The sequence below is a fragment of the Palaemon carinicauda genome, chromosome 1 (genome assembly GCF_036898095.1).
Source record: "Palaemon carinicauda isolate YSFRI2023 chromosome 1, ASM3689809v2, whole genome shotgun sequence".
Classification (NCBI taxonomy): Eukaryota; Metazoa; Arthropoda; class Malacostraca; order Decapoda; family Palaemonidae; genus Palaemon; species Palaemon carinicauda.
The window spans coordinates 118,381,310-118,395,564 of record NC_090725.1 but is presented as its reverse complement, the minus strand read 5'-3'; the positions used below and the strand labels follow the sequence as shown (position 1 = coordinate 118,395,564).

Genomic DNA, 14,255 nt, shown 5'->3' with positions numbered 1-14,255 from the left:
GGAATCGCTGGCACTGTGAACTCTTCAAACCTAGGGTCCCAAACTGCTGGGTTCTGGGTCTTGGCTACAAAGTTAGGTAAGAACCTGAAAGTTGCTTCTCGCCACCCCTTCGAGTGTGAGACCTCGTATGACAGCCCATGGATCTCACTTACTCTCTTCGCCGATGCAAGGGCTAACAGGAAAACCGTCTTGAGGGTGAGCTCCTTGTCTAGGATATCCTTGAGGGGTTCGAAGGGAGGCTCCGAAAGCACTTTCAACACTCTAGCCACATCCCACTGGGGCACCCTAACGGCCTGGGGGGAACACGACTGCCCGAAGCTCTTGATGAGCATCGAGATATGTCTGGAGGCTCCTAGGTCGATACCCTTCAGTAGGAAGACTTGGCCCAACGCTGTCCGGACTCCTTTGATGGCAGGTATGGACGTGCCCACTTCGTCCCTCAGATAGACCAGGGAGTCGGCTATCTTGTGAATGGAGGCCGCTAGCAGCCTGATGTTCTTCGAGATGCACCATTTCGTAAAGGTAGTCCACTTTGCTTGGTATACTACTACCGAGGACTGTCTTAGATAACGTGACATCCTTGACGCGGTCATCGACGAATATCCTTCCCTCCTCAGGAGACGCTCGATAACCTCCACGCGTGAAGGAGGAGGGACCGAGGGTTTTCGTGCCACCTTTGGAAGTGAGGTTGCTGGAGGAGGTCTGGGGCGTCCGGAAGGGGCTAAGGTGGAAGGCACGCCAGTTCCTTTAGGTCCGCGAACCATTCTCTCTCCGGCCACCAGGGCGCTACCAAAGTCATCCACAGGTTGTTCGCCCGCCTCACTGTGTTGAGAACTTGTCTGAGCATCCCGAAGGGAGGAAAGGCGTATACGTCGAGATTGTCCCACAGATGTTGAAAGGCGTCCTCGATTGCTGCTGTCGGATCTGGCACAGGAGAACAAAACACGGGGAGCTGTGCGTTTAGCCTTGTGGCGAAGAGGTCTATTACTGGAAAGCCCCACTTCAGGATGATGGTCTGGGCCACTCCCGGGTGTAGGGACCATTCCGACCCTACTACTTGACCCAACCTGCTGAGGCCGTCGGCTAGGACGTTTTTCTTTCCCGGAATGAACCTGGCAGCGATCTTGATCTGTTCCTCCTCCGCCCATTCCAGGAATTCCGTTGTGAGACTGCACAGCTCCTTCGACTTCAGTCCTCCCTGCTTTTTCACGTAGGCCACCACCGTGGCGTTTCCGCACATCAGAGCCACGGTGTTTCCCCGGAGTAGATGGGCGAATTCTCGGCATGCCCTTTGCACGGCCATCAGTTCTAGCACGTTTATGTGACGGCTCCTCTCCTCGAAGTCCCATTTTCCTCTCGCTGACTTGTCGAGAAGATGGGCTCCCCAACCCTCCTTGGATGCGTCCGTGAACAGCAGCATCTCCGGAGGGTCGACTGCGAGGGGCATTCCTTTGAGGGTGTTTGATCTGTCGTGCCACCACTTCAGAACTTCCTTCGTCCCTGGGGACACCGGGACTATTTTGTGCGGGAAGTCCCCCTGGTTCTAGAGCTCCTTCAGGTTCCATTGAATGCCCCTGAGTTTGAGCCTCCCCTGGGGGACCAATTTGTCCAATGACACTAGGTGGCCTATTAATCTTTGCCAGTCCTTGGCTCTCCTGGGCTGGCTCGATAAGAAGGGCCGGAGAATCTGATCTAGGTTGCCTAGTCTCTCCGAGGAGGGGAAGGCTCACGCTAACCGGGCGTCTAGAACCATCCCTAGGTAGGTCATCCTGGTGGAGGGTATCAGCTGTGACTTCTCCAGGTTGATGGTGATACCCAGGACACCGCAGAACCCCAGAAGCTTCACGCTTTGCTCCCTCAGTTCTCCCTCTGAGGCTGAAAGCAACAACCAGTCGTCTAGGTACTGAATCAGGCGGATGCCCTGTTCGTGTGCCCAGGCTGAGACTGTTGCGAAGACCCTCGTGAAGACCTGAGGAGCTGTCGACAGTCCAAAGCAGAGGGTTCTGAATTGTAACATCTGGGTACCCCACTTTACCCTTAGGAACTTCCTGCTGGAGACGTGGACAGGGATTTGGAGGTAGGCGTCCTTGAGATCTATGGACATCATGTAGTCTTCTTCTCTCAAGGCCACCAAGACCGACTTCGGGGTGTCCATCTTGAAGTCGGTCTTGCACACGAACTTGTTGAGGGCCGAAAGATCTATGACCGATCTCCAACCCCCTGTCGCTTTCTCCACCAGGAAGAGTCTGCTGTAGAACTCCGGTCCTGGATTCTTGACTTGTTCTACCGCCCCTTTGGCTAGCATGGCCGAAACTTCCTCCTGCAATGCTGTCCTTCTCAAGGGGTCCTTGGGCGCCAACCACTCCGCCTGTTGGTCCAGGATCAGAGGGGCAGTTCCGCTAGGTAGGGCAACCTGTACCCCTCCTTCAGTACTGCTACGGTCCACGGATCCGCTCCGTGGTCCCGCCAAGCTTGCCAAGAGTGTTTTAGGCATCCCCCTACCTGAGGCTTCGGCAGTAGGGGGGCTCCCTTCCTATCTCCTTCTAGAGGCGCAGCTGGAACGTCCTCTCCTGGAGTTAGAATAGGAAGACCTGAAGTTTGACATTGGGGCCGAGGTACCCCTATGGGAGGGCTGCGAGGGCTGGTGCCAAGACACCGACTGGGAGTCTCTTCTAGGCTGAACCGGCGAAGCGCGGAGTGGGTGAGGGACATCTGAAGAGGATCTTCTGTGGGCTGGTCGTCTTGCAGGTGGGGGTCTAGGATCTCCCGCTTCCTTGAGCTTCCTGACCCTCTCCATAGTCTCCTCTACTTCCTTCAAGGGAACACCGACTCGCCCCACAGAAGTAAGCTCCTCAAGGCTCTCGCCTCTCAGTCGCGTAGTCTTCTAACTAGCTTACTCAGGATGGTGTCCCTCTTCTGCAGGACCCAGTTGGCTGCCTGAGAGAGGGACTGGTATGAGAGGAACTTGAGTGCTTTCCCGCCCGAACTAATCAGTTCCCTCAGCAAGGACTGATTCTCGGGGACGGAGAGGTCGTGAGATGCCTGAAAGCCCACCAACGTGCAGGCCCACCAGTCCAACTATGAAGAGACATACACAAGATCCCGGGCCATATCCTCCATCATGGAGGTTTCCGTTGGGGAAAAACACACTGGAGCGGAGGATGCCCTATCCTCCGCCGCTCCCTGGTTCAGGATAGCAATCGCTGGCTCAACCGTAAAGGGACCTCCGCGACGCCCCTCCGGGAGATAAAAGCGTTTCTGCGTTTTCAGACCCTGGAGGAGTTTGGAGGCGCTCTGATTCCTGGGGGCGTCCGCCTGGCTGGCTATGAACCTATCTATGTGGTCCATACCCAGTCTAACGTCCCTCGCCAGGGGAAGGGCCAGCGAAGGCTTCTGCTGCACAGGCCTATCCACCATCCTGCTAAGTCCCGAGAGCCAAGCTTGTTCTGTCGCGGGTTTTGGCTCATCTAACCTATGATGACGCCTGATGAGGGCTAAGACCTTCCTATAGGTGGAGACCTCGTCTGTCGAGCATTCTCCTCGAGGCCTTCGGCAATCTGGCCCTCCGCCTGATCCTCCACGTCGAAGACGGAGGGTTCCGTGTGAGGGGGAGGCACCTTCCTTTCGTGGCGAGCCCTTGGCGGGTCGACTCGCTGCACGGGCAGCTCCGCTGGGACAAAAGTAGCCGTCATGGGTCTACTCCCTCCTGTGGGGTTCCATGGATCTGCGAGCTTCCCCGTGCCAGCTGGCTGGTTCTTACGTCCAGGAGGGCCGTCGAAGGGCCGGAGGCCGGGACAAAGCTGCCAGGCCGAAGGGGCGACTCTCTCCGCTGGGCGGATGAAGTCGGAACCTTCGTGGACTTATGCTTGTCACTCGAGCCTTGGTGCGACGACCTCCGTCGGTGATCGGGTCTGCTGGAGGAGCCGTGTCGTGGGGGTGGTGAAGGAGCTCTAGGGAGCCAGCCAGAGGTACTCGGGGCTGCTGAAGCTCCTAAGAGGTGGCTACGGGGGATGATGACCCGCACCTATTCGCCTTTCGACGAACGGCTCCTCTTGTGCTTCCTCCTGGGTGATCTGGAACGTCTCTTTGCGTAGGGTGAACGGGAACGGGACCTCTTCCTGCGGGACCTCTCCTGTCTCCTCCTTGAGTCCCTTGGTCCTTCGTCCTCCGAGGAGGAGTCTGACCTGAAAGAGGAGGCCGATGACTGGTAGGAGCGCGAATCCGCTGAGTTGTCCGAAGTGTCTTGAGTTGCTGGTGGGGCTTCGTGCCGGTCCGCTGACGAAGAAGGTTGAGGAAAGACGGGCGGGAGCGTTGCTGACGGCGCCGGGGAGAGCTAGGCACCTTCTTGCGGGCTAACCAGGTGTCGAAACTCCTCCTCCAGTCTCATGGGCGACCTGAAGGGCGTCCTCGGAGGTGCCCATGCGAGGGGGTCCGAACTCGGCGAATCTTCCTTCATGGCGTCTCCCCCCAGTCACTGACGTACCTGAAACACAGATCCAGGATGCAGGGGAAGAAGCTGTCGCGGCCTTCCCCCACATCGGATCGTCGGTAGAAACGGGCCCTGCTGGTACCCGGACCTTGTCTCCCGAACACACTCCTGTCCCTCCCTCAGGTCCCCCACTTGTCTGAACCGACACAACATCCCCATCAACAGACATCACAGACCCCTGGGGAAGAGCAATGGGCCGCTTCCCCGCAACGGACTTACCTCGTCCCCTACTCTGGGTAGGGGAAGGCGGCAAAGAACCCCTCTCCGAAGAGACATCAGGCAACGCTAAGGGCGATGCAAAGCTCTTGGTCGCTGCCTTCTTTTTAGTGCCGTAGTGCACCCACTGAATTTCGTTCCAGGACTCGCACTCCGGACACGTGGCTGTAGGGGAACACACACTGCCCCCTACACGACCAACACAAAGAGTGGGGATCGACTTTCGACTTGGAAAGAAAGGCCCCACAAGATTTACCGGCCATAGGCCCTGGGCAACGGCGGGGATACTCCATAACGCAACACAAGCACCAATCGACGCAGGAACACAGAGGAAAGGTAGGATAAGGTAAGGTTTGAACACGAGGGGACCGCGTGGGTACCACATGAGACACAAAGGGTCGCACTGGGTGAAGAGAGCGCGGCGTGTAATCACGACGCGACAAGAAAACTTACTGGAGGTCGAGACCTGAGGGAGCACGCTCTCTGACCCTGGGTCGCCTCATGGCGCGTATCCTTCCACCAGAGGTTCCCTCTCATAGAAAATGGAGATAGGGTAAACTACACAAAATTCTTGTCGGTTGGGAGGAGATCCCAGATACTCCTAAGAAAGTAGTTAGAGGTAAGTACTCCGTGTTAGAACAATCGAATTTTAAAACCCACTAGAAGATATATCTAGATAAGTTTAGATCTTACAAATGAAATGGGACTAAATACTATTCAAATGTGTTGATCATCTTGACGGAGGTCGGTACGTTTGGCCGTTTTGAATGATAGTAAATACTGGGTAATTACATGTCAGTTATTAACAGTTTGATTTTGTATTTTCTTTTTAAACTGGCAGGCAGCCTAATTTTCTTTTGACTTCATGGACTACTACTATTTCTTGGAGTAAGGTTCAGAATCAGAATAAAAAAGGGAAGATAAGGAAGAAAAGCTGGAAGAGGAGAAGGAACAAACTCTCTTTTATCTCTCATGCCAACTTTACCATTGGTTTCTGTAAGTAAAGAATTCATATTTATGACCATCAATGACTAAGGCCCCAGGGGGAAAACTACAGGGATTGGTCCAACAGGAACCATATCACTATGAGTCACCACCATGGTTGAAGCAGTAGGCATTCTTACTGGCACCCATAACATAGCCACAAGGCTGGGGTCACTGGTACAGAGAGAATTAGTGAAAGTGGACTATAATCACAGGAGACTGGTATCAGGGTGAGCACAGAGATTTTACTGAACCCTACTGATGTCCTTCCTGCTTCAGAACTTCCCTCATGGGGCGTAAGCCTTCTTGGCTGCTTTCTTGACTTTAGCGATCACCACTGGGGCCACTGGCACCTGGGACAAAGTAACCTTAACTACCAGTTCCTTAAAAAAAAAATGACATCTAGTGCCTATAAAAAAAACCCTAAGGGAGGCGTGTAAAACCTTTCTTAGGTTACTCATTATCAGCATACTTTTCAGGACCAATTTGCTGTAATATACCCAGAAGGGCCTTCTATTCCTCAAAGAATGTTCCTGCCTTAACAGAAGGCCACAATCTACACTATGCATATGGGGATATAGTAATTGCGAACAATCATACTCTTATGGCGCAGAGGAGGGTGAATCTACCTTTGATTTAGCCATAAATCAATGCAGTATCCTTCCTTCACTCATCCAAATTCCTACTTCATTTCATCATTAACACGAAGAGAGAATAAACCATTCAAACTAAAAAGTACAATAAAAAAGATTAAACAGCCTTGGATAGGATGCTGCAGTATATCTGTACTAATTGTGGCAGAAGGCAAAAGTGAAGTCCTGTTAACTATTATCACTAATGATTTAAACATCTGTTCCAGCTCTGCTTAAGACATACCCCTTTTTTAAGGACAAAAGTTTGTAATCATGTAGAAACAAATTCTTTTGAGAGCTACACTTGGTCAAGATGCTCATGAGCCATTATGATCCTCCCTCCTGAACTGCATTTCAGCATAAATAAAATAAAGAAGTTTGTTGCTTGTATGAACATATACATAATTCTAAATAACCTTGTTTCTTAAAAACAAACTTCTTAGTTTATCGAAAAGACCATTCTTCCTAAACATTTGGAAATGCTTGATAACCTCAGCCTACTGAAGGTGAGGATGATATTCATCTAATAGTATAATTCTGAATTGGGTGAAGACAATTCTCCATTTGATGACCATCTCTTTACTTTGGCAAACCTTCATTTGTTAAAATAGAAATTACTTGTATTTAAATATTTTGGTTTTATTTTTGTGTGAAATAAAAGATTTTACAATACTTTACTTATAATGCATTTCTATAATTTTCGATAACTTTTCTTGACATGAGTCAAGACGTTAGTTGTTCCCATTTTGCCTCTAACTTTGATTTATTTTGATACATCAGAAAATCATTATAATTATCACAGTACCGTATTTTTGAATGTATGACGAGAGTCAACGGTTAGAGTGCATACAAAATATGTATATAAGGGCACCCAGGTATTCTTGTTACAAATTACACTTGGTCTTAATGGTCATTTAGTTGTAACAGCAAAAGCAGGCGTGGATTGTTTTCTAATTAGGGTTTTACAATTTTTATAAGTAGTGTACAGCTATGGAATAATTAATAACTAAAATTCATTGTTTTTTACAGCTCCTTTGAAGCACAAAATGATTGTTCCACGCAGACCTGCAAAAATTAAATGTAGATTCTTCCCAAAATGTACCAATATGTCATGCCCATACCTTCATCCAAAGGTGAGTATACTTTTGTAGATGCCAAGTATTTACATTTTGATGATTTTATAAACTATTGAAATGTGTTGATGTTATGAACTAGTCATTAACAGTTTTTAGTGCAAAGTTTGGAAAACAATAATACTGTAATGTTGTTGCAAAAAATTAAACCAATTTAATATTTCAACAGGCCTGCTTTTATGGTACATCTTGCATGCAAGCAAATTGCCCCTTCTCTCACCCGGAAATTCCAACTGGAGCCAAATTAAAATGGATTGCTCCAAAGACTACAACACCAAAAATTCCAGCTACTGTTGTTGAAGAAAACCCAAAAGAAGTACCAGTTACAGAGTGAGACAGGCCAATAGGCAATATTAATTCAATCATATATGAGCTTTAGAGTTTTATTGTGAATTTTGGGTATTGGTTTTGAGTAGATTCCAGCTGAAGCATTGGGTCTGTGTAAATGTCAGAAAGACAAGAAAGGTTTACTCTCTGGGGCCTTTGGTTATCAATTCTGAATAGGGTTCCTTGAAGATTTTTGTGTGATAATTTCTGTCATCCTATTATACCACGTTCATCATTAAAAACTTCATTTGTTCAAGATGATACTATTATTGTTCTGTATGTGTATTTTGTGAAAGCATCACAATACCCCTAATAATGCATTTGTAGTTATAAACTAGAATGGTTTTCCTTCCTTACACTGAAATTTAGTATTTCAGCCAACATTTCTGTATCTGGCATTGGTCAACCTAAGCTTTTTAAAAATAAGTTAAAATAATGATAAGATAACTGGTTACCATGAGCAAAGTATTGAATACTAAAGAAAAATTAAGAGGATTTATCTATATACAGTAGTAAGATGGGCTATTTGTTTGGCATCATGCTTCTGTTGCTATTTAATGTTAATTTGCTGAAGAGCATAATGTAAGATATCAGTTATTTATTGTACACAGATTTCATATATTATATCCAGATATTGCTGTGATATTGAATGAAAACTACTGATAAATGGCAAATAGACATTTTTGTTCTGACATTTGGTTTAATTTTTCCTGTAATTATTTTTTGGAACTTGCCGGTGTCCCATACAAGTGGGTTAATTATATGTTATCGAGTTGAGCAGTTTATTGTCTAAATTTTTCAAATACTTTTACTCTCTCAGATGAAGTCACAATCTCACACAAATACTCAAATTGTTGAATAGACTCCAAGTGTTGTTAAACTGATAAAATAAAGCAACTATTTTATTGTAAATGAATTAACATTAATTAGTTTTTCATTTGCACTTTTAATTTTTTTTTTCAAATTCAAACTTCTTACAGTGTTATAGAATTAACCACACTCATCACAGATACATAAATATACATAATGATTCCCAAGGAGGCTTATTCCATGAGGATCAACTTGTGGGCAGAACTGGCAAGAGCTTGGATATCTGGCTGGGCATCTCTGCGAGCTTCCTCCACTCCAGACAAAAGTTCAACACGTAGGCGTACCACCAGCGTTTCACTCACTGCAAAAATTAACATAATAAAATTAGTAATGTATATGTGATGTATAAACTTCATGAGCATAGTGATGTTAACTGGGAACATAGAAAAGTAAGTCTCAGCAGGTGACTGCTCACTATAACATTTCATAATATTACTAGCTCTGTAGACCATATAATCTGGACACTGTTGTATGAGCTTCAATATATTATATATTTATTCTTCATTTACACATGTTCACGATAAATTCAGTGGTGTTATATGCCTATTATTGTCAAGATTTCCATTTATATTTTCTGGCAATCCCTCATGTCCTATATCATTGCTTTCTTTAAATTTTCACAAAGTTTCCAGTTTGTAGGTAGTAGGTTGGCCAGGGCACCAGCCACCCATTGAAATACTACCACTGGAGAGTTATGGGATCTTTGGACTGGCTAGACAGTACTACATTGGATCCTTCTCTCTGGTTACGGTTCATTTTCCCTTTGCCTACACACACACAGCCAATAGTAAGGCCTATTCTTTAATTCTTCTCCTCTGTCCTCATACATCTGACAACACTGAGATTACCAAATAAGTTTTTTCTCACCCAAGGGGTTACTGCACTGTAATTATTCAGTGACCAGTTTCCTCTTGGTGAGGGTATAAGAGAATTTAGCTATGGTCAGCAGCTCTTATAGAAGAAGGCCACCCCAAAATCAAACCATTGTTCTCTAGTCTTAGGTAGTACCATGGCCTCTGTACCATGGTCTTCCACTGTCTTGGGTTAGAGTTCTCTTGCTTGAGGGTACACTTGGGCATGCTGTTCTGTCTTGTTTCTATTCCTCTTGTTTTGTTAAAGATTTTATAGTTTATACAAGAGATATTTATTTTAATGTTGTTACTGTTCTTTAAATATTTTATTTTTCCTTGTTTCCTTTCCTCACTGGGCTATTTTCCCAGTTGGAGCCCTTGGGCTTATAGCATCCTGCTTTTCCAACTAGGGTTGTAGCTTAGCAAGTAATAATAATAATCTCATTTAACTATTGGGCTCCTTTAATAAATTCTTGTGGTAATTTTCACTCCTGTTTTATGAGATAACAGTTCTTAAAATTTGGTAGTTTGGTTAAACTACTGTACTATTATTATTCATGATTATTTATTAGTATGATTGGCATTATTGTTATAATTACCCAATGTGTAAATAAAAAATAGGAAACCCATTGGATGACAACAAGCAGAACATAACAAAATTACCTAGAAAATGGCATTGCAAATCATCTTCTTACCCATCACATGCCTTCTATTCATAAGGAAATCTATAACAGGCATAAATGATGAGTGAGGAGCATGTCAACTACCTGGAGGATATGTATGCCATACCTAGGAAACGGGAACTGCAAAGGAACCAAAGACCACTAAACAAGAAGATGATGGTGATTAGTAAGAAAAGGATGATGCGCATAGTAGAGCATGGTTAAAAGCAATAAAACCTTCAATATGGTCCCTCCTCTGTGGCTGAATGAGTGCATAATATGTGGAGATGAAAAAAATCTTTTTAACCTTACTCTTCTGCTTGATGCAGCTGTCAAAATACATTGACAGAAGAGTTTTCCTTGGAGATTAATTATCACTACTTCTATTCATAGTCTATGAGATACCAATAATAATGAGCTTTGGGAAAACAACTAACTACTTTTGAGACATGACACAGTTATTCATTATTATTATTATTATTATTATTATTATTATTATTATTATTATTATTATTATTATTTATTATTCATTATTATTAATTATTATCATTATTAATTATTATTATTATTAATTATTATTTTTATTATTATTAATTATTATTATTATTAATTATTTGCATTTGTATTTTTCATTTTTATTTTAAATTTTCATTTTCATTATTATTATTATTAATTATCATTATTAATTATTATTATTATTATTAATTACTAATTATGATTATTATTATTAATTAATTATTTAATTATTATTAAAAGCTAAGCTATAACCCTACTTGGAAAAGCAAGATGCTATAAGCCCAAGGGCTCCAACAGGGAAAAATTGCCCAGTGAGGAAGGGAAGCAAGGAAATGAATAAACTAAAAGAGAAGTAATAACCAATGAAAATAAAACATTTCAAGAACAGTAACAACAATAAATTAGATCTTATATATATAAACCATAAAAACTTAAAAAAAGAAAAATAAGATAGAATAGTGTGCCTGAGTGAACCCCCAAGCAAGAGATCTCTAATCCAAGACAGTGGAAGGCCATGGTGCAAAGGCTATGGCACTACCAAAGACTAGAGAACAATGGTTTGTTTTTGGAGTGGCCTTCTCCAAGAAGAGCTGCTTACAATACCTAGTCTCTCTTCTACCCTTACCAAGAGGAAAGTAGCCACATAACAATTAAATTGCAGTAGTTAACCCCTTACAGTCAATGTTCATTGATGACAACACTGTACAATATTCTGCAATCTATAAGTTGCAAAGCACTTGCAGAATAGTTCCTTGGGCTATGTGTGAATACAGCCATTTTTTGTGGATAAATGCTGTGCGAATAAGACTATCCGGCGATGAGTAGAATCTCACAGGTGTAATAAAATACTATCTGCAAGTTTCAAATTAATATGCTTTAAATATTCAATAGAGTTAAGATGTCCATGTCTATGTCTCTATGAATAATATACTTACTATGTATACATAGTATTAACTTTTGTGCGCGAATTGTTTTTAAACAAGGCCTATGTCTTAAAAGGGTCCGTGATAAATATTTTTTATTATAATTTTCTTATATAGGAGGGAGCAGACTAAAGATGTTAGGTATTCCATAAAAAGGGAGATGGTCAAAAAGTATTGAAGAGGGAAAAAGGTAAGTGACAAATTTGGAGAAAATTCATATTTTTCCTAATTATACAAACCTGAGTCCTTTACATAGAATAGATAACAGAAAAATTGTAGAACACGGCAGTTATAATTTTATGACAAGGTGTAGGTAGTTGACCGGCAGATGGAGTAGTCACTTTGATTGCAGCTCGGACTTTCTAGGGGTTTGGTGATGGCGGAAAGTATGAATAAAGAACTCAAATTTGTATAGGTAGGAAAAATATGAATTTCCTCTGAATTCATTATTTGTTCCGGCACAAATACAGACCAACTCCTTTACGTAGGAGACATGTCCTTAGGAGGGAGGACGTTCTCATTTCATGTGTTTGGAAAACTAATCCCAGGGTTCCTAAATATTTGAACCTTGTTGGTAATGAGAGTTCAGGTTCCTTACACCTTGTGCAACAGTGGTGTGACTATACCCGCTGGTTTACGGCCCATGCAATAAATGTCACTGAGCATAAAATCTGTTGTAATGTTGAGGCATACGTATACTGATGGTTTTGCCTGGTTCCAAACAGGTCGAAGTTGTGGGCAATGGGTTTGCTTAGTTCACACCATGTGGCATATGTAATGCGTTAGCCTGGTTAATACACTCTCCCCCATGTAAGGAGTGGGTGGAATATCACTTTATATGATATTACTATAAAGAAAAGCTATCAGTAAGGTGTCAGATTCCAGCTGACAGGGTTTCCAATGCTAAGCCCCATTAAAGGGGAAGACGAAAGTTAAGGAAAGAGCCAGTCAATCTCCTCTTTCATCCCAGTATAACATGTAACCTCCTTCCTCAATCAGCTGCTTAGGTCTCGTGCAAAAGAGGAGCCAACGCAGCGATACCACCTGCTGTACAGCTATTACAGGTTCTAGCACAATGTCTAGGGACCTGTGGGTCAACTCCTGCAAGTAATGGGCAGTAAACATTGTCTGATGTTTTCATGTGCTACTCCCTTGGAAAACTGAGATTACCCCAAGCTTCTCCCAGACTAAAACATGAGAATTGCGAATGGGTACAGTAAAAAAAAATTACCTACGCCGGGTGAAGATGAGGAGGAGAAGCTGTGGGTGAGGTCTAGTGTTTGTGTGTATAATGTAGCAGTCAAGCAGCCTAACAAAACCCCAAAAGTAGCTGATCCTGATTGTCTATTACATTTCTTTGGTTTGCAAACTGAGATGAAAAATTCTGGCATTGAGACGGACAGAATCCGGGTTTTTAGCTAGAAACTCTGGAATGAACGGGGGATGGGGGAGGGCACGAGGCCTGTCTCCAGCATTCGGCATGATTGAGACACAAAAGGTGAGACTATGACGCTCGCTATCTTACTTGTCAGGGCAATGTCAAGCAAGAAAATCACTTTTGATGAAAGATTTTCTATGAGGTTTTTAGGTAGTAGGTTGGCCAAGACACCATCCACTCATTGAGATACTACTAATAGAGAGTTATTGGGTCCTTTGACTGGCTAGATAATATTACATTGGACCCATCTCTGGTTATGGCTCATTTTTCCTTTGCCTACAGTTACATCAAGTAGTTTGGCCTATTCTTTACACATTCGCTCTTTTATCATACACCTGACAACATTAAGATAAATGAACAATTATTCTTCGCTCAAGGTTTAACTACTGCACTGTAGTGGCCTACTGTACGTGGTAACACCCGACTGGTGATCGCCAGACTGGGGTTTGAGTCTGGCTCAAACTTGTTAGTTCCTTTGGTTGCTGTAACCTCACCATCCTCATGAGCTAAGGATGAGGGGTTTTGGGGAGCCTATAGGTCCATCTGCTGAGTCATCTGTAGCTATTGCCTGGTCCTCCCTGGTCCATGCTTGGGGGGAGAGGGGGTTTAGGCACTGATCACATGTATATATGGTCAGGCGTTAGGGCGCTGTCACTGCACTTGCCTCTGCCATTCATGACCAGCCTTTAAACCTTCAAATTGTTCAGTGGCTACTTTCCACTTGGTAAGGGTAGAAGACTCTTTAGCTATGGCAGGCAGTTATCCCAGGAGGGTACTCCAAAATCAAACCATTGCTCTCTAGTCTTGAGTAGTGCCATGGCCTCTTATATCATTGTCTTGGGTTAAGAGTTTTCATGCTTGAGGGTACACTCAGGCACACTACTATATCTAGTTCCTTATTTCCTTTCCTCACAGAGCTATTTTCCCAGCCCTTGGGCTTATAGCATCCTGCTTTTCCAACTAAGGTTGTAGCTTACCTATTAATAATAATAATAATAATAATAATAATAATAATAATTATAATAATAATAATAATAATGAGGTAAGCCCTAACTGTACAACGATGTCCCATCCAGGGACTACCAAACTTGATACTGTTCAAGGATGGCATGTTACCTTCCTTGGAGGACAAGTCCAATTCACCGAAACAGTAAGAACAACTCCCACCAGCCTAAAGACCGGACTTTAGGGGTGAGTAATGAGTTTTCATTGCC

The 14,255-nt window shown here is 43.9% G+C and overlaps 2 protein-coding genes across 2 annotated transcripts in view; one reads left to right on the top strand and one right to left on the bottom strand.

Annotated features, from left to right (window-relative positions):
- Positions 1-8,473, top strand: part of Nab2 (Nuclear polyadenosine RNA-binding 2) — a 379,140-nt gene extending 370,667 nt beyond the window's left edge. Inside the window, exons 16-17 of the mRNA XM_068384339.1 lie at positions 7,351-7,454; positions 7,624-8,473. Of these exons, the coding sequence (XP_068240440.1) occupies positions 7,351-7,454; positions 7,624-7,788 (269 nt within the window). The 3' untranslated portion in view covers positions 7,789-8,473. The remainder of the gene's footprint in view (positions 1-7,350; positions 7,455-7,623) is intronic.
- A 196-nt stretch (positions 8,474-8,669) lies between these two features.
- The window catches only part of LOC137651178 (proteasome adapter and scaffold protein ECM29), a 439,426-nt gene continuing 433,840 nt past the window's right edge, over positions 8,670-14,255 (bottom strand). Inside the window, exon 26 of the mRNA XM_068384329.1 lies at positions 8,670-8,952. Within this exon, the coding sequence (XP_068240430.1) occupies positions 8,825-8,952 (128 nt within the window). The 3' untranslated portion in view covers positions 8,670-8,824. The remainder of the gene's footprint in view (positions 8,953-14,255) is intronic.